The 21,751-nt window shown below is 36.6% G+C and overlaps 1 protein-coding gene across 1 annotated transcript; it reads right to left on the minus strand.

Annotated features, from left to right (window-relative positions):
- Nucleotides 1-10,010: 10,010 nt before the first annotated feature.
- On the minus strand, nt 10,011-21,161 carry LOC128217404 (uncharacterized). Its single transcript, XM_052924543.1, has 5 exons — nt 21,018-21,161; nt 15,997-16,994; nt 12,385-13,232; nt 11,268-11,553; nt 10,011-10,999 (listed from the first exon to the last, which is right to left on the minus strand). The coding sequence occupies exons 2-4, from the start codon at nt 16,985-16,987 to the stop codon at nt 11,461-11,463; spliced, it is 1,932 nt and encodes a 643-aa protein (XP_052780503.1). The 5' UTR covers nt 16,988-16,994; nt 21,018-21,161; the 3' UTR covers nt 10,011-10,999; nt 11,268-11,460.
- Between the last annotated feature and the right edge of the window lie 590 nt (nt 21,162-21,751).

Below are 21,751 nucleotides of genomic sequence, written 5' to 3' on the forward strand. Positions count from 1 at the left end.
TATTTTTTTTAACAAGTGTATCCTAAGGATATACAATTTTAAACCCTCTGCGTAACCCGACACTCAGGTTACAAAGTGAAATGTTTATATATCAAGAACATTTTAACTATCCTTATTAATAAAAAATATTCATCAGACTTCTGTGTCACAAAATACTGAAACCAAATCCCCATATCAATCTCGATTCATTAACTAAACATCAAATGTTGTTGAAAAATGTATATGTTTTATTAATTCAAAACACCAAAATCATTGAAAATCGTATATGTTTTATTTTACTCTTTTTAAAAGCGCTATTCTTCATTAATTAAAACCCTGAGTCATTATTTCAGAGATAATGTTTTTTTTAGCAATTACTGAAATTCAATCTTTCCTCTCGATTAGGTGTTCTTCAAAATATTGACAAAAGGTCTTATATCACTACATTTTATGGGAGAGAGTAATAACGTATAAGGTTTTGAATAGCTTTTTATGGAAATCTTAGATGTTTTAAGTCTTATTAATCCTGATTAGATGCACACGCTCGTGACCAAAAAGGACTGAATCAACATATATTAAATATCATTAATTATTGTTATCATTATTATTTAACACTAACTATACTATCAAAGTTTACGAAAGGCATACTTGTTACAGACTTTCAGTTGTATACGTTACCCTGAATGTCATTTCAACAAGGTCAAAGTTGCAGGGCAATACCCTGTGTACCTGGCTGTCATCCTTGGGTTTGGTGGTGGTGACTAAAAGACCTTCGTTGTACCACCGCATCGGGAAAGGCTGCCACGCCTTATAATACAGTCCAAACATGAGAAAAGCAACAAGATTTTCCATTCATAAATAACAGACGTCTAAATAATGGTCGAGAGCAAATTCGCAGGCCTGTCCTACAGTAAGAGACCGGGGCCAGGCGAAGTTAAAAGCAATTAGAGCGTTTCTTTAAATGATTAGTAGCGGTTACTGATTTTTCACATCAGTCGAAATGTTACATGATATTGGGTACAATAATTTTGCTGGCATATTTCTAATTTAAGTAGCCCGTCTACTTGATTCATAGGTACAAATTAAAACTGATAAGCTATAACTTATACAAAACATTACATCAAGAAATTTTACAGTTGTTCACCCTCAAGTACAGTGATGTTATATTATGTCACTGTGTGTACATGGTAGTTCAAACAGCGGCTATTTTAAGACTTATGTTGAAAACTGCAAATCGTCCTTTACTCGTTACTTTCTTTATAGTTTTGATCATTCCATCTGTAGAACTTTATAAATATTCGAAATTGTAGAATTATTCACATTTGTATTTGTAAAACAAATGGAATAAAGATGAATCCTTTTATATAAGTGCTTTCTTGAGTTTAGTCTTGAAATTGAGAATTGTAATCATGGTCTAAGCCCTTAGCAGGACTAAAATCTGCAGTCAGTGGAACTTTGCTCCTTCAATATTGTTACCAGTCAAAATACTCCGTTTATAAACCATTATATAATTCCACATGTATAGGTTAGTGCTCATATTAAATATATATGTTATACATGATTTATTGGTAATATATATGTATTCAGTAACTTATCAAGAAGTTCTAGTTTCATGTTTTCAACCACTGATTTGATAGAAAACGTTTAATTAAACAATGAATGCCACTGAAATTCTCAGCATTGGTCAGGGTTGACGTAGAAGTATGAAAGTCAATTGATGGAACATTATTAATTCAAGAGGGAATTATAATGGACTTGATACAAATGAATTGAAATGATATGTGACATTTTTTAGATTATCGGACTAGTTACCCTAAGAAATGTTAGTTTTGAAGTTTAGTTTTCATTATGATGATATGCGAATTCATATAGTTAGCATCTGAAGTATTTTGCAAAAAAATCACAACTGAATACAATCATAGATCATGTTCAAGACATATTTTATTCGGATACAACACCTGTGTAACTTTCCTTTAACACAATAATTAACATACCTTACTTCCCCAGTCGTCGAAGTGCATGCGCTCTCCAGCCTGGTAGAAACATTGAAACTCCTTCCCGCTACGATGGTGAAAGGTCTCAAACACAGCCTCATCTTCTTTCTGAAATATGCACGGACAATATTTATACAACATTTTAACACAATGCATATTATGACAATACTATAGCAGTGCCAAAATTTGACATTTATGCAAGATCAGTATTCAAACCCTTATATATGAACCCTGATTAAAGGCATACTGTAAGGGCCCAACACTGAAAGAGATACACAAACGTACAAAACCACAAACAGAGCTCTAACGCATCGAAATAGCTTGATCAATAATGATTGGATTACCGCCTTTGAACGGTAAGTGAAACACGTGTTCAATGCTGGTAGCTTGCATAATCACACGAAAGTCAGTGGTAATTAAATATCTAAATATATACGCCCATTGTGTTACCTGGGACACCATCTTGTTAGTCTTGGTAACCACCAGTTTCCCTGTTTCATTTGGTCTATCTGCAAAGTGAACACAACCCTTTAAAAGGAGATTTTCCGCAATGTAAATGTAATGTAGATAAGGTGTTACAATGTAAATTTTCAATAGCTCGGAAAAGGATGACACTATTAATATTTAAACATCACACTAAACAAATGAATAATGTGAAATCCTTTTGTAATTTATCTGGTATGTGTTCATTTCCAGGCCCCTGCAGTTGTCTATGCTGATCTGCCAAACGTTGCACCAGCTGGTCCACTGTTCCGAATGCTGTGCTTGAGACCAAGAGCTGTTCAGATGCGTGGTCCCTGCTGAACTTAAAGCGTGGAATACTACTTTCTTCCCTGATGTCACCAAGACCTGAACGTAGATTCGCAAGCTCTTTAAGTGCCCTTGTCCCAAATACGAACAGCTGGTTGCAGTTATTATCCTGGGCTTGTAGCTCTAATCTAAGCTTTTCAGTTGCAAGTTCCATGTCTTGACAGTTTGCTTCCAGCTTAATTAGCAGTGTCATGGATTTCCGTTTATTTTGATCAATTTCTGTCAGAAGTTCTTTTCCCCTCTTATCCAGGTATTGGTTGATTTCAGTCCTGAACTTGCGGAGCTCATTGATAATGGTCAAGTTTTCTTTGTCAACTGATTTAACGCTTGCCTGTATGCTTGATAAATAGTTTTTAATGTCAATAACCATCCGGTCAAGTCCTGTTTTCAAACTGTTGTATTCTGCACCCATCTTGTATTGTTTTGACAATTGGTGAATCTTCTCTACCTTACAAGTGGGATGCCCTTCATTTTTAACTACGCAGTCTCCATACATAAGTACACCATGCCGCAGACAGAAGTATTTAATACGCTCTTTAGCTTGGCTTCGACATGCTTCTGTAAATGTCTCATCCTCACTCTCTGCACAAAATAAGGAAGGCATACTGATCTTGTCTTTGAGGTCGTGGCTTTTGGTAAGCTTCATGTTCCTGTGTACTCGGGCACAGGTGGAAGACAGGAACTCATTACAGACTGGACAGGAGGCATTTGGTATTATTTTCTTGCCATCTTCATTGCATGGTTGGCAGTAGGTGAGGTCAGGACTAGATGAGGTTGCCTCGGTCACTTTACGGCCTTTAACAGCATCCATCCTTGTCTGAATCTTTAATATATTAAAGGGGCTAGCCAACAAATGATACCATTGCAAGAAAAAAGAAAATTGTCAAACACCTACATAAATTTGCTATCATTGTGTACAACGCATTGAATCCTACTTATTGATGTAATCCATCACTTACGACACATGTATCTTTCGCAGTTTTTGCGCATTTATCCAATTCGAAATCAAATGGGTTTGTCTTTTACGTAAATACTAGTAAATTTTAAAATAATGTCGGTAAAGTTATCTGTACTAACCGTATGGCTCTGACATTCTTAATATACACACTATACACTGGAAAACCATTATGTGCTATTTTTAAACGGCTATACCCAGCTGAGACAGCGACAAAATACTCTTTTAATCATGTAAAATTATAGTGTTTTTTATCAAACATTATCAAACAAGATTGTTTTGACAATTATAGAGTTGTTTTGAGGAACTAATGTATTTGTATTTGCCGATTTTGGGACTGGTATCATCTAGTTCTTAAAAAATAATATTTTGTATGTATATACTCGTAAACATACTTTATATATATTCCGTATAAGATATCTTATACATTCCGTAATTATGTAATAGTTATGTCATACAAAACTAAATTGGACCCTGCAGCTTTGTTCAATGATATGTTTGTGTGATTCGTACTCATAATTTGTAAATATTTATACCTCATAACACATGTATTTGTAAAGGGATTATAATAATACAACTGAAAACTAAACTGTTTGTAACAAAGGCAGCATATAGAAAGCTTTATCTTGGAAATGAAACGATAGTGGCCGGTTGTCCTTGACCAGTAACTGACACTTCTTGGTTTTTAGTCAAGGTCAGCCATGATAAAATGTTGATAGGTATCATGGTGAGTGCGTTGTTCATGGTCAAGTTAAAGTTCACAGTCGTCACAATTATTAAAGGTTATCACGTTTCTTGTGTAGGTAGGTTTGGATTGACCAGTAGGCGACCCCTTAGTATCGAATATTGTCTGAGTCTATGCACCGCATCCACAGGAATTTTCTCACTTTATGATAAATATATCTTTTGATTTCATACCCGGAAGCGATGCATTAAATGTAATAATTTAGACACATACAATTAGCTAAATGCCTGTGATAACTGGCAGTGTTATTACAAGTACCTGTGATTTCGCCTGATATGGCACAAAAAAAATAACACTTGAAAGCCTAACTTGGAAGTAAAATTCTCATTTTAGTCCCATCCAAGATTTTTTTTAATTATTATCAATAAAGTATTTACGAATGAACAGTATACATACAAACAATATGAAGAAATATGTATTTTCAATTATTTCTTCGGTAAAGATTTTATTCTGCAATCATTTCTGGCATACAAAACTTCTGAATGCTTTCCAGAAAAACGAACCTAGTAACTTCCAGCTTATGAGAAACGGGACTTTACCCGTTAAGCTAAATAATGTTATTCATTCGCTTAACTTCCCCTTAATGAATATCTATGAAAATTATTTTATTTTGTGTGAACCACTAAAGTCGGAAAAAGTCAAATAATTCTTCTTTTTAATGATTTTAAAGTCAAATAATTCTTCTTCTTAATGATTCTAAAGTATTCAAATTTTCGTAGTACATTAAATAAGTATAATGGTAAACTTAAAACTTGCTACACAATGATTAGTTCATTTACATGTAGACATGTATTTTAATTCAATATCACACGACTACAGTAAATTATCAATGCATGTATATATTTATTGACAAAAATATACATTTCAAACTGAGTTTTTAACCAAATCTGACTGGTACTGGGGCTTTTGACCTAGGGGATATTGTTAAGTAGGCTAAAGGTGAAAGTTAAGGTTTTTATTTTTATATGTTTATTTCGAAACCTATGTTACAAAAGGCATTGGCTTGGACAGAATCAACGTAATTCGGATATATTGTGTCCGCTCACTAATTCTAAAATTGCTTGACCTATTAGTCCTTAGAGGCTCATGAACAGTTCATATCACCATTATTTTCCGGTGTCGGTAGGTTAAGCGATAAGTGTCTTGAGTGAGTATGTCAAATGTTAATAGTAATATTTCTCTGATTTTTTATGAAGTGCGGACAAGTCAATTTGGACTTTGTATGATTAATATGTTTAAGGCATTAAATGTGTTTTTATTCTAATTGTATATGTGATGAACCGATTATATATTAAACAAATGTAAAATATGAATATGTACCAATGAAGGATAGCATAGTTGAATTTATTATTATAGAGACGATTCATGTTTTAGGGTATTTCTAAAAGTAATTAATTCTTGAAGAATTGCTTGAATGCAATGATCAAAGATCATCACAAGGGCCCTAAATTACTCCATTGACATCAGTTTACTGTGACACAAACAATGGACTTGTTATCGCAGTGTACTAGATGTCGACAAAGCCCGGCCAAGAGCTAAACGTGTAAAGGACGCGGGCGCTCGACTGACTCGAACAAAAGTCTGAAGTTTAAGTAACTGTGATTTCACCAAATGCACATGTATAGCAAAACGTAATTTTCGCGATAGCTCAAAGGGTTTTAAAAGCTATTCGAAGTTTCAATATGGAGAATAATTGCCCGTTGTAATTCCATCCAATAAATTTGACAAAATATAAGAATTATTTACACCGAAACATGACATGTTCAGTATACTTACAAGCAATATAGACACTCTGTGTATATCAATTCCCGTTCTTTTCACTGTGGAGTTTTGGAGTTTATTCCAAAAAATTACTTCACTCAAACAAAACTTCTGAAGATTTAAAATATCTGACATTATTGGACAAGTATCTTAAAAACGAAAGTAGTGTCTTCCGGCTTATGTTGAAGGATACTTACCTGTGTATCTATGAAATGTGCTTGACTCGATTCACTTCCCCTTGAGTACTTTTTTATCGTTTTCTATCACGTAAATGTTTCAAATGTTTGTGAACCACTAATGTTTGAAAGATTTAAAAATATAAATGATTCCATTGTAATCACAAATTCTTTGTAGTAAATTGTAATCACAAATTCTTTGTAGTAAATAACCACGTTTCATCGTAAATCCAAAACTCGAGCTACGATAGTATTTCAGAAGTCGTGTTCATCGTTTCGGTGTTTGTTTTTTAAAAATTTATAACGGACTGCCCTCGACTGTTGGCTGCTTTTACAACGGTCTGCCCGCGACCGTTGCCTGATTTTATAACGGATTGCCCGCGATTATTGGCTGCATTAAAACGGTCAGCAAGCACCCAACAGCTGCATCATAATGGGTTGTCCGTGACCATTGGCTGCAATATAAAGGGTTGCCCGCGACCATTGGCTGCAATATAACGGACTGACTGCGAACATTGGCTGCAAAATAATAGTTTGTCCGTGAGAATTGGCTGCTTTATAACGGTCATTCCGCGACCAATTGATATATAATAACGGCCTGCACGCGACCATTGGCTTAATAACAACGGTCTGCCCGCAGCCATTGACTTCTTTATAACGGTCTTCCCGCGACCATTGACTGCATTATATCGGCCTGCCCGCGACTAATGGCTGCATTATAACGGCCTGACCGCGACAATTGACTTCATTATAATGGCTTGACCGCGACTATTGGCTGCATTATAACGGTCTGTCAGCGACCATTTGATGCATTTTAACGGCCTGCCTGCGACTATTGGCTGCATTATAACGGCCTGTCCGCGACCATTGGCTGTATTATAACGGCCTGTCCGCGACCATTGGCTGCATTACATCGGTCTGCCCGCGACTATTGACTGCATAATAATGGTGTGCCCGCGACTATTGACTGCATAATAATGGTCTGCCCGCGACTATTGACTGCATAATAATGGTCTGCCCGCGACTATTGACTGCATTATAATGGTCTGCCCGCGACTATTGACTGCATTGTAACGGCCTGTCCGCGACTAATGGCTGCATTATAACGGCCTGTCCGCGACTATTGACTGCATTTTGACGGCCTGCCCGTGACTATTGACTGCATTTTGACGGCCTACCCGTGACTATTGACTGCATTATAACGCCCTGCCCGCGACTAAAGACTGCATCATAACGGTCTGCACGTGACTATTGGCTGCATTATAACGGCGTGCCCGCGACTATTGACTACATTTTAACGGTCTGCCCGCGACCATTTGATGCATTATAACAGTCTGCCTACGACAGTTGGCTGCATTACGGCCCAACACCGACGTGTGTTACATCAAAGGGAATTTTGGAAGGTTTAATCATAAATTCCACGTACCTTCATCCACTGGTTAATACTTATTGTATTGCCTTTATTTCTTAAAACAGATTCCAAATATACAACAGAAATGGGTAAAACACACTCATATACAACATTAGTATCGTCTTTCCACTGATATTAGCCTCATTTTCTTGTAGGGGGTCATCCGAACCCCATACATCTTTAAGTCTGTACTATACGGTTGATGAGGAGAACGCTTTTGGGGTGCAAGTAACACCAATTCGAAATCGATTACTCGTTGTTGCCTTTTTTTCTTAACACATAACGATAATCAAAGCATTGTTATACAATTTCAGAACATTGGCTATTTCCATCTTTATGGGGAATGAAGCTGAATGGCTTGTGATTTCAAAAACAGGCGGAACATGCTGGGTCTACTTGATCCACTTTCTTTAGTTTACATTTGCCAGAACGGATTTATAAAATACAATACTTCCATTGATCCATATTATGGTTTAACTCAGCCGTGTGTCCTATCACGACTTGAAGTGTATCTTAGTGCCATTTATTATTTCATTTTTCTTTTCAAATGTTCAATATTTACAATATTTAACAATGGTTAAAGTATTCATCAAGAAAATGGCTCAGACACAATTTCTGTACACCATTAGTATCGTCTGTATATTGATATTAGCCTCATTGTCCTGAGGGTGGTCTTCCAAACCCAATAGCACCTCTCAGCTTATACTTCGCGGTTGTTGAGAAGAGATCGGTCGTCCTACGTTGGTCCTCAAAATTGCGATCCATCTGATGTAAAATTTTGGAACCGCCTATGATATTTTAATATTGTAAACATGTTTGAGCTTAAGAGCAGCGCACGATAACCATGGCCAGAACGGATGAATATAATACAAGTGGACCATTGATGCAAAACATCAAAGGGTGCCGTTAAATAGCTTGTAGAACAGCATGTTATAAATAATATGTATATTGTATAGTAAGGGACATAGATAGACGAAAACATCATTATTTAGCCAATGTATGATTTAATACCACGTAAAAGCTCAATTGCTTACATTTTCTATTTTCTTTTCACTGCAAAACTTTGCTTAATGAAATAAAGGACTGAAGGTTGAATTACGCTTAAGAAATTTCGACAAATTAGGAATTGACCGGGTTTATAAGTATCTATCATGTGTTTCCGGTACGGATAGAAAAATCCGACCCGAGGGCACGCTTGTAAGCCGGTAACGAGCCTTGCCGAGTTACCGGTCACCCAGCGTGCCCGAGGGTCGGATTTTTCGATCCGGACCGGAAACACATGATTAATATTTTTGCTTGAATACCTAAAATAAAAAATTTGTGGGAAAATTGACGTAGAAAACGAACTTTTGTACAGTTACACCAAAATGCGCGAGCGATGTTGTTTACCGACGTCATATAGCGCAGTAATTTTGAATAACTAAAATAGCGTTTTTAACGATTATTTATGTTCAATTTTAATTAGTCTGTCCGTTAATTAATTAAGTCTTGCAAACATATATATTTTGATTGCGCTTTATTGAAATGGCATAAAATACTGTTCATAAACCATACAATAAATGAAATAAGAAGTGGCGCGTTGTTGCGCGTGACTCATCTTACATGGGGTATGTAAGATGGGTTTTTCCAGCACTGGTCACATGACCGGAAACACACGTTCGGTGGGCAAGAATGTATGATCCAGGAAGCACGTTTTAAACATGTGCGTCTGATGTTGGTAATTTTTACATTCATATTATCCTTGACAGATATTTTTGATGCGGTTGTTTATTCTTTTGTTCTGTCAATGATGGATGTATCTGCTACCGCTATAATACTGAACTAGCTTATACCGTAATTTCTTAAGAGGCTTTCATTTCAATCATTTGTATTGGATTAGGTTAAATTGAACTATTGATAACTAACATGCAGTTAGTGTAAAATAAGAAGCGCTAGAGTTTTCACCAATGGGCTTTTATTTTAACTTAAGGAAGCATATCTACCTTTTATGATTTCCCTTATCCATCTATATATTTATTTTCTATTTAATTTGTCCTTTTCATCTCATTACACAAATCTTGAAAACCGGATTTTCGTCGCTTTAAGGTGTTTCTATTGTAACACTGAACAACGAAACCGAAATATATAATTAAAATACAAACAAGTTGAAACCACAGGTAATTGACTACATATTCGGAAAGAAATTTTCTGTTTTATCCCAACGTGTTAAGTCAAACTTACAACATTTATCATGTATTTGAATAAAATCAACAAATGTATAGTCCATATATAACAACTTAAACTCGTTTTAACCAGAAACTGAGTCCCATTTCTGTGTTCAACAACTGCTGCATTGTTCCTCAAGACGAATTGCAAACAAGCCATACAATTATGGCTTTTAGGAAAATACAGCACAAAAACTATTCAGGATAATATGTGAGTTAAAGTAAACTAATACTACAATTATCCATTGTCCTCATATTGGTAACATTTATCCATGTACACACGTCATCATATAAACGTCATTTATACTTATAGGTTCTTGACAACAGCATGAATTGGTGACATACGAGAGATGATCAATTAATACGTAGACTGTCTCTATATCATTACTAGTATAAGACTTGCATTAATAAAAGTACATAGACAAAAACGTCGTTCTATCCACAACTGCGTCTGTAAATATCAGAAATGTCTACTCCAAATCACGGCTACTTGAAGACGCACACTATCGCGCTGTCGGTTCGCGTCGCGATCAGTTCGAGATCATCAACGACGTCGCCTATCCTGAAGTTGTTCAAGATACGTCTGGTGTGATCTCACTTACTCTCAAAGACCATTGTAAGCAGCGTTCGTGTCTCTTTGGCCATTTGTTGAAGATGATATCCCGATAGTAATCTGCTGGTTACTGGTGTATCAATGCGTCTGCAGCCGATAGTAGGTCCCGTAAACTTTCAAATCGGCGACCTTTGAGGTGAGACTTCAACTCCAGGAAAATAGAAAGACAAACAGGGCCAGGTCAGGTGTGTACGGCGGATGTGGAAGAACCTCTATACCTTGGACGCTAATATCAATCTGAGTGGTGGCCGCAGTATGAGGTTGGGCATTATCCTGATGGAGGATGAAATGATCAACAGGGATGTCTCTCCTCATCTTTCTAAGCGCCCGGATGAGATCACGGCCGAGCACCTGTTCACAATGTTAAAAAAGTTTTAAGAGTCATAATGCCACATTATAGTTAGGAGTGTGCTAATTACTTTGCGTTTATATTCATGACTGGTGTTTGACAACTAAAAGATAAATAAGAGTATCTCTATTATGATTCAACAATTTGCGCGAATGAATTTACACCAATGTTGATATATTGAACAGGTTTTACAATATGTAATATGCAAAGTAAAAATAACTGAACTTCATCTGATGGAAAATTGTTGTTATTTACTTTAAATAATATTACCTTCGAATAATACTCCGCGTTTTCCGTTCTCCCAACAGACACCGCGTGACACAGGATCATTCCCCGACAATCCGCAAACATCATGTACATCTGTTAACCGGCGGTACGTGAAACTCGGGCTTTCTCAGGTGGCGGTGACCCACCTCTCTTCCATACAACCGACTGTGCCTTGGTCTCTGGATCTCTGAGTCTCTCAGATATAGCCAGGTCTCATTAGTCGTGACTCCTTCATGCACCTGTCTCTCTCGATGTCGGTCAGGATGCGTGGCACCAAGCGCGCGTGCACCTACAAATGCATACACATCGGCAATCAAAATAACAAAATGTGATTTTGAACAATTGATAACATTTTAGTGTTCATCACAATAATTTGCAGCAATTTGAATATTCCCCAATCGATCCAATATTAAAGTGTTATTATGCTATTGTAAATTAAAAATCATTGTACAAGAGAAATAAATACTGCTAAATACTTTCCGCATGTTTAATTCGGTGGTTAGAATGCTGTGTGCAGATGTTGTTTATTTAAATATGTAACGGTCGAATGACGTCATATTTTCAGATGACGTCACGGAAACCTCGTCAAACAGAAACGCGGATTTCTGCAGCTGATATTTATTTCATGATGTTTTTAATTCAGCATACGTACGACAAAACTTCACCTGGGCCAGTAGCGCGTTACTATGGATGCATTATATCATTTTTTTTCGCACTAGGATATTCATGCTATTCTAATTAAGGCAGTCAAAGAAAAATGTTTCCTCTTTTAAATGGTACAAATTCTAATATGTTGCAAGTAGTATGAAAAAAATATGGGACCAGTCTACGTAATTATTGATCATCCCTCGTATAACTAAATATATGCATTGATATTTAAGAATATTTTAGAAGGTAACCAAGCATGTTTTGTTTGCATAGCTAAGATAACAATATTACAATTATTTTATCTGTTCCACATTGATTAGAATTAAAGAAAAGGTCCTTAGATTATAATACAATTTATGCCGAATTAACTCTTTTAGTAACACTGAAAAACATATGCCTTTTCATAAAGACACATAACATATTTTTAAACTGACATCAATTTATGTTAAAGTTAATGCAATTGTTACGCAACTTTGAAGACTTTCACGAAATTCTCCAATTCAGGTCTACCCGATGGACTGCAGGTGACAAACATCGTCTTCTTCTGTGAACAGTAAGCCACACTGTATGGGTTCTTTATCTCCTCTTTTATCCCAAACAGTTGGGTTATCTCGCCTGTGAGCGTGTCCAGTAACACGATGTTATCACTGATACTCCCACACACGAGCAGCTGGTTGTCCCCCACGGGTGCCAGACCATATGGGTATTTCAGTAACGGATCTTGGTACGACTGGAGCACCTCTAGTGACATGCTCAGCTTGGTTATGGTGTGGGTGTCCCAGTCTGAGACATAAAGGACCGAAGGAGTCTGGCTCTCTCTGGTCACTGTCAGATTCAACGGATGCTGAAACAAAGGTTTTCCACTGCTGTCATTGTCCACACTCTTCTTCACCTTTCCCGTCATGTCCATCATCACCACCTTACCTGGTTGGTGGAAGGACACTATCAAGTTGTCATCACAGAAATCTATTCCACGACATGCTCCATCTACTTTAACAACATCCTGTAGTGTGACAATTCCCTGAATAGATACGAACTGTATCTTTTCCACCAAAGGTAGAGTGACGGCTGCCCTGTTCCCGGGCAGGAGACACAGGCCCCACGGGCCACTTGGAAGTTTCACCTGGGACATCATCTGGTTGGTAGTGTCCACAAGCTTTACTGAGTTATTTTTGAAGTCAGCCAGTAGGAGCCTGTCTCTGGACAGAAAGGCCACACCGGTCAGGAAGCAGTTACTAGTGTCTGCTGCCGTCTTCACTGGAATGCCAGACAGCTTGCTAAACTGGTACTGTCTTAGGTCTGCACGGCCTTGGTTTAAGGCTGAAATATCGAAATAAAACTTTTCATGAACAACAACTTGAAAAAAAGGTTTATTTATGTCTACTTCGCAGGTATTTAATATTAAGCAAACTTAGATATGTTCATAGTGAACAGATGTATCTAAAGATGTGTTCATGACCTTGATGGAACGTTCATGTATGAAACAATATAAAAATGGGCATGTACACAAAGAGATACTTGAAGCTTTAAAATAAATTTTCTGGGATTGTTTGCAAATCTAAACAATTAGTAAATTGTATGGACATAATTCATATAATTAACTACACTTGTCGCGTTTTGTGTATTTCATATTTTTGAAACTTATAACTCAGTTTTGGTGATAAAAATTATGTTATCTCAAATGATATTAGAACAATCATACTTAAAAGTGTGTTTGGATTAATCCTTTATTTTGAATAACAATATGTATTTAAACACCTTTAAATTTGAATGAAATCAAAGGATTATTACAGTAAATACTTAGCAAAATATTGGTGTCATAGTTTGTGAAACACCCAATAAAATGTAAAACACCCAGTTTGTTTCCGGTTACCCGCCCTTCTTATTTTCGCCCGTTATTTTTTAATGATTATCAGCTGCTTTGTCATAACACTCAAGTAGTGATCACACTGACAATAAACTACTTTGTGCCTCCCTTGTTTCGATACTAATCACAAACAAGTCCTAAAGTTATTGTTATAAAGAAACATCCAGCATAGGGGGTAGTATCAGCCAGGGAGTGTACGGTGTAACAATATGAGACAGTGACAATCAGTGAAGTACACGGTGTAACCATAGGGGGCAGTATCAGTCAGAAAACTATACGGTGTAACCATAGGGGCAGTATCAGTCAGAGAAGTATACGGTGTAACCATAGGGGCAGTATCAGTCAAAGGAAGTATATGGTGTGACCATAGGTGTTAGTATCTATCAGATAAGTATAAAGTGTTACCACAGGGGCATCATCAGTCGGCGAAGAGTACGGTGTAACCATAGGGGGCAGTACCAGTCAGAAAAGTATACGGTGTGACCATAGGGGGTTGTATCACCCAGAGAGTATAAAATGTTACCACTGGGGCAGAATCAGTCTGAAAAGAATACGGTGTAACAATTGGCGGCAGTATCAGTCAGAGAAAAAATCGGGGTAACCATGGGGGTTGGTATCAGTCAGGGAAGTATACGGTATTAACCACAGGAGATAGTGTCAGTCAGAAAAGTATACGGTGTAACCACAGGATATAGTGTCAGTCAGGGAAGTAAACGGTGTAACCACAGGATATAGTGTCCGTCAGGGAAGTTAACGGTGTAACCACAGGAGACAGTATCAGTCAGAGAAGAATACGGTGTAACCACAGGATATAGTATCAATCAGAGTAGTATACGGTGTAACCACATGAGATAGTATCAGTCAGAGAAGTATAAAGTGTAACTACAGGGGATAGTATCAGTCAGAGAAGTATAAGGTGTAACCACATGAGATAGTATCAGTCAGAGAAGTATAAGGTGTAACCACTGTGGATAGTTTTTATCAGATAAGAAAATGGTGTAGCCATAGGATTTAGTATCAGTCAGAGAAGTATACGGTGTAATCACAGGAGAAATTATCAATCAGAAAACTATAAGTATCAGTCAGAGAAGTATACGGTGTAATCACAGGAGAAATTATCAATCAGAAAACTATAAGTATCAGTCAGAGAAGTATACGGTGTAATCACAGGAGAAATTATCAATCAGAAAACTATAAGTATCAGTCAGAGAAGTATACGGTGTAACCACTTGGGAAAGATTTTATAATAGAAGAATATGGTGTGACCAAAGGGAATAGTATCTGTCAGAGAAGTATAAAGTGTATGAGGCAGTATCAACCAAAGAAGAATACAGTGTAACCAGAGGGGACAATGCAAGTCCAAACAGTAAACAGTGTTGCAATAGTGTAACCATTGAGGGCGGTATCAACATCAGAAGTAAACGATGTAAACAAAGTGGGCAGTATCAGTAAGAAGAGAAGTGTACAGTGATTGAAGTTGTAAGGCATACATATATAATTAATTTATTAGGGTCAATTGTATACACAGTGGGGTTTAGAGGTAACGTAAATTATCGTCTTGGAAACGCGTCAGATCTTAAACTTAAGTCTGTAAATCGTGTATTTGGTGAGTTTTATAAAAAAAAGTACTCGAGCAGTGATTTGGTACTCGGTTACTCTGATGATTGATCTAGTACTCGAGTACTCGGGTACTCGTTGCAATCACTAATATATATATATATAACAAATATAATAAATATGTGACTGGAACTGCCGCCTATGCAAGCTATAATATAATACAGATATCTTTTAATAAAAGATATAAATATATGAAATAATCTTTTACCGATACTGCTACCTATGATGACAACGCTGTACCATTAATAAATGTTAATGCCGTCTTAAAATAGTCTGAAAAAGTGAAATAAAGTGAATTGATGCAATGTTTGAAAACAACGCATTTTGAGGTCATACCAAGACATACGCTGTGTACTTTACACTGCAGATAATTAATTCAATACTAAACCGAACACATAGAACGCTCACAGGCACAACACACATGAACACGCACACGTTCAAGCACACGCTTCCGATTCTGGATTAACTTGTGTTTTAAAGGAAATTATACGAATCCCAAGTGACATGGAGAATGGAGGGCAATAAAGTCACATGGCGTAAAATAAAAGATTTAAATAAAACATGAAACCTAATTGTAATATAACTGCTTTGGTTGCTTACCTGACACCTGAGGTTTTGTCTGCTGGTCTGCCAAATTTAACGCCAACTGGTCTGCCAAATCTGACGCCACTTGGTCTGCCAAATCTGATGCCAGATGGTCTGCCAAATCTAACGCCACCTGATCCACTCTGCCAATTGCTGTGCATGAAGCCAGCAGCTGTTTTGTGGTGGGGTCCCTTGTGAACTTGAAGTATGACACACTTTTTTTACCTCTGATGTCTTTAAGGGCTGACTGAAAACCGACTAACTCCTTAATTGCCCTTGTTCCAGATATAAACAACTGGTTACTGTTGACCTCCTTGTCTTGTAGCTCAGCCTTGAGCTTCTCAGTGGCAGCTTGTATGTCTTGGCAATTTGATTTTAGTTCACTCAACAGGCTTTGTGATTTTTGTTTCTTCTGCTCAATTTCTTCCAGTAACTCTTGTTCCCTCTTATCCAGGTATTGGTTGATTTCATTCCTGAACTTTCGAAGCGCATTGATATTTGTAAAGCACTCTTCATCAATATATTTCATGCTCGCTTGTATGTTGTCCGAAAGGTTGCCGATGTCATTGACCACCTGGACAAGTCCTGCCTTCAGACCGTTGTATTTTGGGCCCTCCTTGTACCGCTTTGCAACTTGAGAAATCCTTTCAATAGTGCATGAGCTGTGTTCTTTCTCAGCCAAGCAGTCTCTACACAGAAGTGTCTCGTGATTGGGACAAAAGTATTTTATGAACTCTTCGGCATGGCGTTGACATGTTTCCGTAAAATGCTTATTCTCACTCTCTGGTTGGAGTGAAGAAGGCATGGTACTCTTGTTCTGAAGAGGGTGGCTTTTGGTAAACGTCATGTTCTTGTGTACTCTGGCACAGTTGGAACACAGGAACTCCTTGCAGACGGTACAGAAGGCATCAGGAGGGATGTCCTTGCCATCGTACGCACATGTCTGGCAGAATGTGTGGTCAGATCCAGTTCCCTCGGGTGCCTTTTTCCCTGAGACTGCATCCATCTTGAGTCTGAAATCATAATGTGATTGTCAAATATACACTCGGTTTACGAAGTTCAAAACGATTTACAGGAGCGGACCCAGGAGTTGATAATCGAGGGGGAAAACAAAGGAACGTAATATTTTGACATGCGCGACTCCCCCAGAACCGAAAATTATTTAAATTAAATTGTTTACAGGGGAGGTGGGGGTAGTCCCCACAGAAAGTTTTTAAATTTGAAAGCCGCAATGATGCATTTTTTGCCAATTTAATTACCTTCTTCTGCTATATTGAAATAAAAGAGAAAACAAATTAAGTGAGCATGCGCCCGGTGCTACCCTACCCATAATGTGCTGGTGAATTTTGCCGTCAACCTGGCACCACCCCCCACAATTAATTTCTACAAATAACCATAGTTGAAATCTATTGAAGAAAATGTGCGAACATCACACAAGAATGCACCATTTCAAATTGAAGGTAGCTAAAAGTTTGGTTTGAGACCTCCTGGAAACACTAAAAAGAGCTGTCGTAAGACAGCGCGCTCAACTACGCCGCTTTAACTTAGAAGTGAATACAATAACGATGTAATATGTAAACAAGAATCGCGATGTGACAAAACCAGGTTTTTAATGATTGACAGAAGAGGTTCAGTTTCAACTGCTTTCTTCTATTTCTTTGTAACAGTGACCATGATTCTAAGGGCCCAAACACAATCTCATAAAAATCCTCCATACACTCTTCCTACATATCATGTTTGGCCACATAACTGAAACTGTAATCTATTTTTGGTAACAGTGACCTTGACCCTAGGGTCCCAAAAGGCAAACCATGAAAGCTCTGCATAAACCTGTCCTATATACCAAGTTTGGTCACACGTTGTCAACCCTTACTTGAGTTATTCAGTACTTACCATGTTTCTTTTTTAACAACAGTGACCTTGACCTAGACCAGAGATCTCGGGGCCCAAAACACAATCTCAGAAAAAGTCTCTATAAACTCTTCCTATACACCATGTTTGGTCACAATATGTAGACCTTTACTTAAGTAATTCAATACCAACCCTTTTTCTATAAAAAGTTACATTGACCTTAATCGTAGGGGCCTCAAAAGCATTCTCATAAAAGGTATCTTCGTATATACCAAGTTTCGTCTTTTTATGTCAACCCTATCTAAAATTGTTCGATACATAAGATGCCTTTGATGCTACCCTCCAGCCAGCCCGCCCGAACAATGACGCAAGACATTCAAATACCTCGTTTTCACTTAATGTAAATGTGGTTAAGAATATAAACATGTGTTCTTAGAAGGAAATTACAATAAAATTTAAAAAAAAAAAATAATAATTCAAGGGCCATAATTTGTATTTAGAGTTAAAATGGAGTTATGTTTCTTGTTGTAAGATGGTCGTCAATAATTTTGAATTTTATTAAGTGCATTGAATGAAAGGTGTAGAAGTTTTTTTTATTAAAATCCCAACTTGCCCTAAACTTTAACTTGACCTAAAACTTTAACCGAAGTCAAGCAGGGGCTATTACTTGTATTAAGGATAATATGGTATAATGTAACCTCATTGTTTGATGGTCCTGAACAATTGTGTGAAGTATTAAGTCAATTAAATTAAGGTATAGATGTTATAAATAGATATCCCAACCTGCCCTAAAACTTTAACCTAAGTTCCATAGTCAATCAGGGGCCATAATTTGAATAAAAGATAATATGGAGTTATCTAACCTCATTATGTGATGGCTCTGAGCCTCTGTGTGAAGTATTAAGTTAATTCAATAAGCATCTTAGTTAATATTTTCAATTTAGTGAGAAATTCGTAACTTTTGACAAAGATTATTTTAAATACCCGCTACTTTTCATCAGATTTATTCATATGCATATATTGTTGAGACCATTTTCTTGCTTATTTTCATATTTTTGTTGTACAAACATTGTTCGTTTTCTTAAAATTCAAATTAGAAAAAGTGGCAATTTTTCACTTAGTTGAAAAATATTATTAAGATGCTTTTTGAATACGGCCCATGGAGTTATCTTACCTCCTTATGTAATGGCACTGAACAACTGTGTGTAGTATTAAGTCAATTGAATGAATGGTATTGGACTTATAAGTGAAAATCCCAACTTGGACTAAAACTTAAACCTGCCCTAAAACTTAGTCCATACAAAGGCCAGGATTCCTTGTAAGCTTTTTTGGAACGGCAAACTGTTGGCAACATGGAAACAAAAATGTCGGAATAAATGAAAGTCTTTCTAAGTCCAGTGACATTGATACCGGGCCTATCGATACCGGGATTTCTGAAGAGAGTATTATATATTACCGGGTACTGACTGTGACGTAAAACCCGGTACCAACATAACCCGGAATCATAAACTGTGTCATTTTCAAGTTACTCTAACCAAAACTGATGGTGAAATAAAGCCCCTTTATGACACGTGTCACACGTGTTGCCAATTAATGAATGTGTGAGCGCCAGTGTCGGGATGTTCATTCCATTCTTAAATTGCATCAAACAATAAAATGTTTATAGCAATATTTATTTTGCATACATACCACTTTATAATAGAAAGTTCTGATTTCTTTTTAAATCTGAAGAAAATGTTTTAATAAAATATTATGCTACACCGAATTGTTTTTAACATTATAGCAGTTAGCACTTAGCTAATGCTAATATTATAAAGAATGTGATATGATATAAGTGTCATTTTTATTCATTACAAAATATGTTGCTTTGAGTTTTATGTATTTTGGAAATACTAAAAGAGAAAGTGTTCTCTTACAATTATGTACAATCACACGATTTACACAATATTTCATTTCTTGATGTATTCGTATATTTAGGGAGAAATTTGTGCATCGAAAACAAGGCATGTTGTGAAGTAATTTTCAGAACAACATTTTTGAATGAGACCACAAATGCCATAGGGTTTAAGGCAGCAATAAGATACACCAATTAGCCCTTTGATAAGTCTTTTATGACATGTTCTTTCATGGGTCAGTATTGATTACTTCAGAGCCCGTAAACGTCAAATCATAACTGTGTATTTATTAATATCAAATCACTTACGAGTGTTAAAATATTTACTCGTATTTGTTTATAACTCTGATTAATTCATTTAGTTATATATATTGTTTATACAATAATTTGATATATATAAGTCGGACAATGAGATTATCTACTCTGAAAGTGTCAACTTTAAAAGGCCATGTACCAATTAACAGATACACAGGAAAATGACCACATGCTGTGAGATAAGTGCAATAAACAAGGGATGCACAGCGGGGAGTTATCATGCCGGATATACCTGAAGTTAAAATATTATAAGATATATACATTCTCAACCGTTTCACTGTACTTATAATTTCCTCATGTTTGGAATGAACAAAAAATTTCTCAGAGAGGCATGTTTGTAGCTGTTATATTTGAAATCAGACCAGAGCAGTCTATTTATTTTGATCTAAGCATTATAAGCCCATTGCCATAGTAACACATACACCAGCAAAGTCATGTTTTTAAAGCATGTAGACAACAGAATTGCAAATTTATTGTATACGATTGTGCATACATATAAGACCTATTACACTTTTAACTTTTAAAGATCAATACACACTGGGTGTTCATTAAAATGAATTATGTCTTTCCAAATCTTTTTCCCAAATATCACACTAGAATTAAAAGACAATTACTATTGAAATAAAATATATTGTATTTAAGATTTACAGCTTGATAAAAGTGTGTAATTTTAAGGTGACTGTCAACCTACTAATACATGTTAATCAATACTATTTTTTATTCTTGAAATCAAACTCTCTTTTCTGTTGTTTTTAAGATATTCAAAGTCATAGTTGGTTATTTTGGACATTGATATCGGGCCTATCGATACCGGGATTTCTTTAGAGAATATCATATTTACCAGTATCGACTATGACGAAACACCCGATATCGACATAATGAGGTATCATAAACTGAGATACCGGATTTTCCCAATATCGATACCGGGTACCGGGTTTAATCACCACCCGAAAAAAACAAACTATTTTATACTTACTTTTGTTTACTGTTGAAGAAAGTCCTTTCCGATAGTTACTCGAATATCCTAAGAACACAACTCATTACTTCCACATGTGGTTGTATGATTTAAATAGTTGCAGTTTGGATAGTCAACGAATTTCAGGCGTCTTCAAAAACGAAAGTAGTAACTTCCTTGATAAGAAATAAGGAAGGTTATCATGGTTGGTGCTCAAACCCGGTATCCGGTGCCCGGGTTATGTTGATACCGGGCTGCGTGATCAATAAGATCAGATGATAAATTCCGGTTTATCATGGTCCGCTATTTATTGCCGATTGAAGTAATGATTATTCGATAACAAAATCTGGTTTTAAAGGCATATGTTAAAGTTTTAGCACCTCCGTTAATCCATATGAATCCTATGGTACATTTAAGTGTCTATTTCCCTTATGCTTGTTCTATAGAAAATTATATTATTTAGAAGACATATTTAGCCTACCAAATAAGACCGACCACTGCGCAACTCTTTGCAGACGGGACTTAATACATTAGGAAGGATGTTCTTCCAATCGTCTGCCAAGGTATGCAGAACGTGATACCAGAAGCTGATCCTTAAGCCTGGGGTGCCTTCTTTCCGGGGATCTGCATCCATCCCGAATATCCCGCGGCAATTACAATTGTAAAATCTACATGTGCATACGCTTGACCATCTTAAGTAGGACAAGATATGAATCGCACTCGTGGCTTTTATCCGTCCGACCCGCTTTCGTCTC

Source organism: Mya arenaria, chromosome 14, assembly GCF_026914265.1.
Source record: "Mya arenaria isolate MELC-2E11 chromosome 14, ASM2691426v1".
Taxonomy (NCBI): Eukaryota; Metazoa; Mollusca; class Bivalvia; order Myida; family Myidae; genus Mya; species Mya arenaria.

Excerpts from the sequence above, each read along its gene's own strand:
- LOC128217404 (XM_052924543.1), bottom strand. The coding sequence starts at position 16,987 with ATGGATGCAGTCTCAGGGAAAAAGGCACCCGAGGGAACTGGATCTGAC. Across the intron at positions 13,233-15,996 it reads GACAAAACCTCAGGTGTCAG|CCTTAAACCAAGGCCGTGCA; the intron begins GTAAGCAACCAA and ends TCGATATTTCAG. Across the intron at positions 11,554-12,384 it reads ATTTCGTGAAAGTCTTCAAA|GTGCACGCGCGCTTGGTGCC; the intron begins GTTGCGTAACAA and ends ATGCATTTGTAG.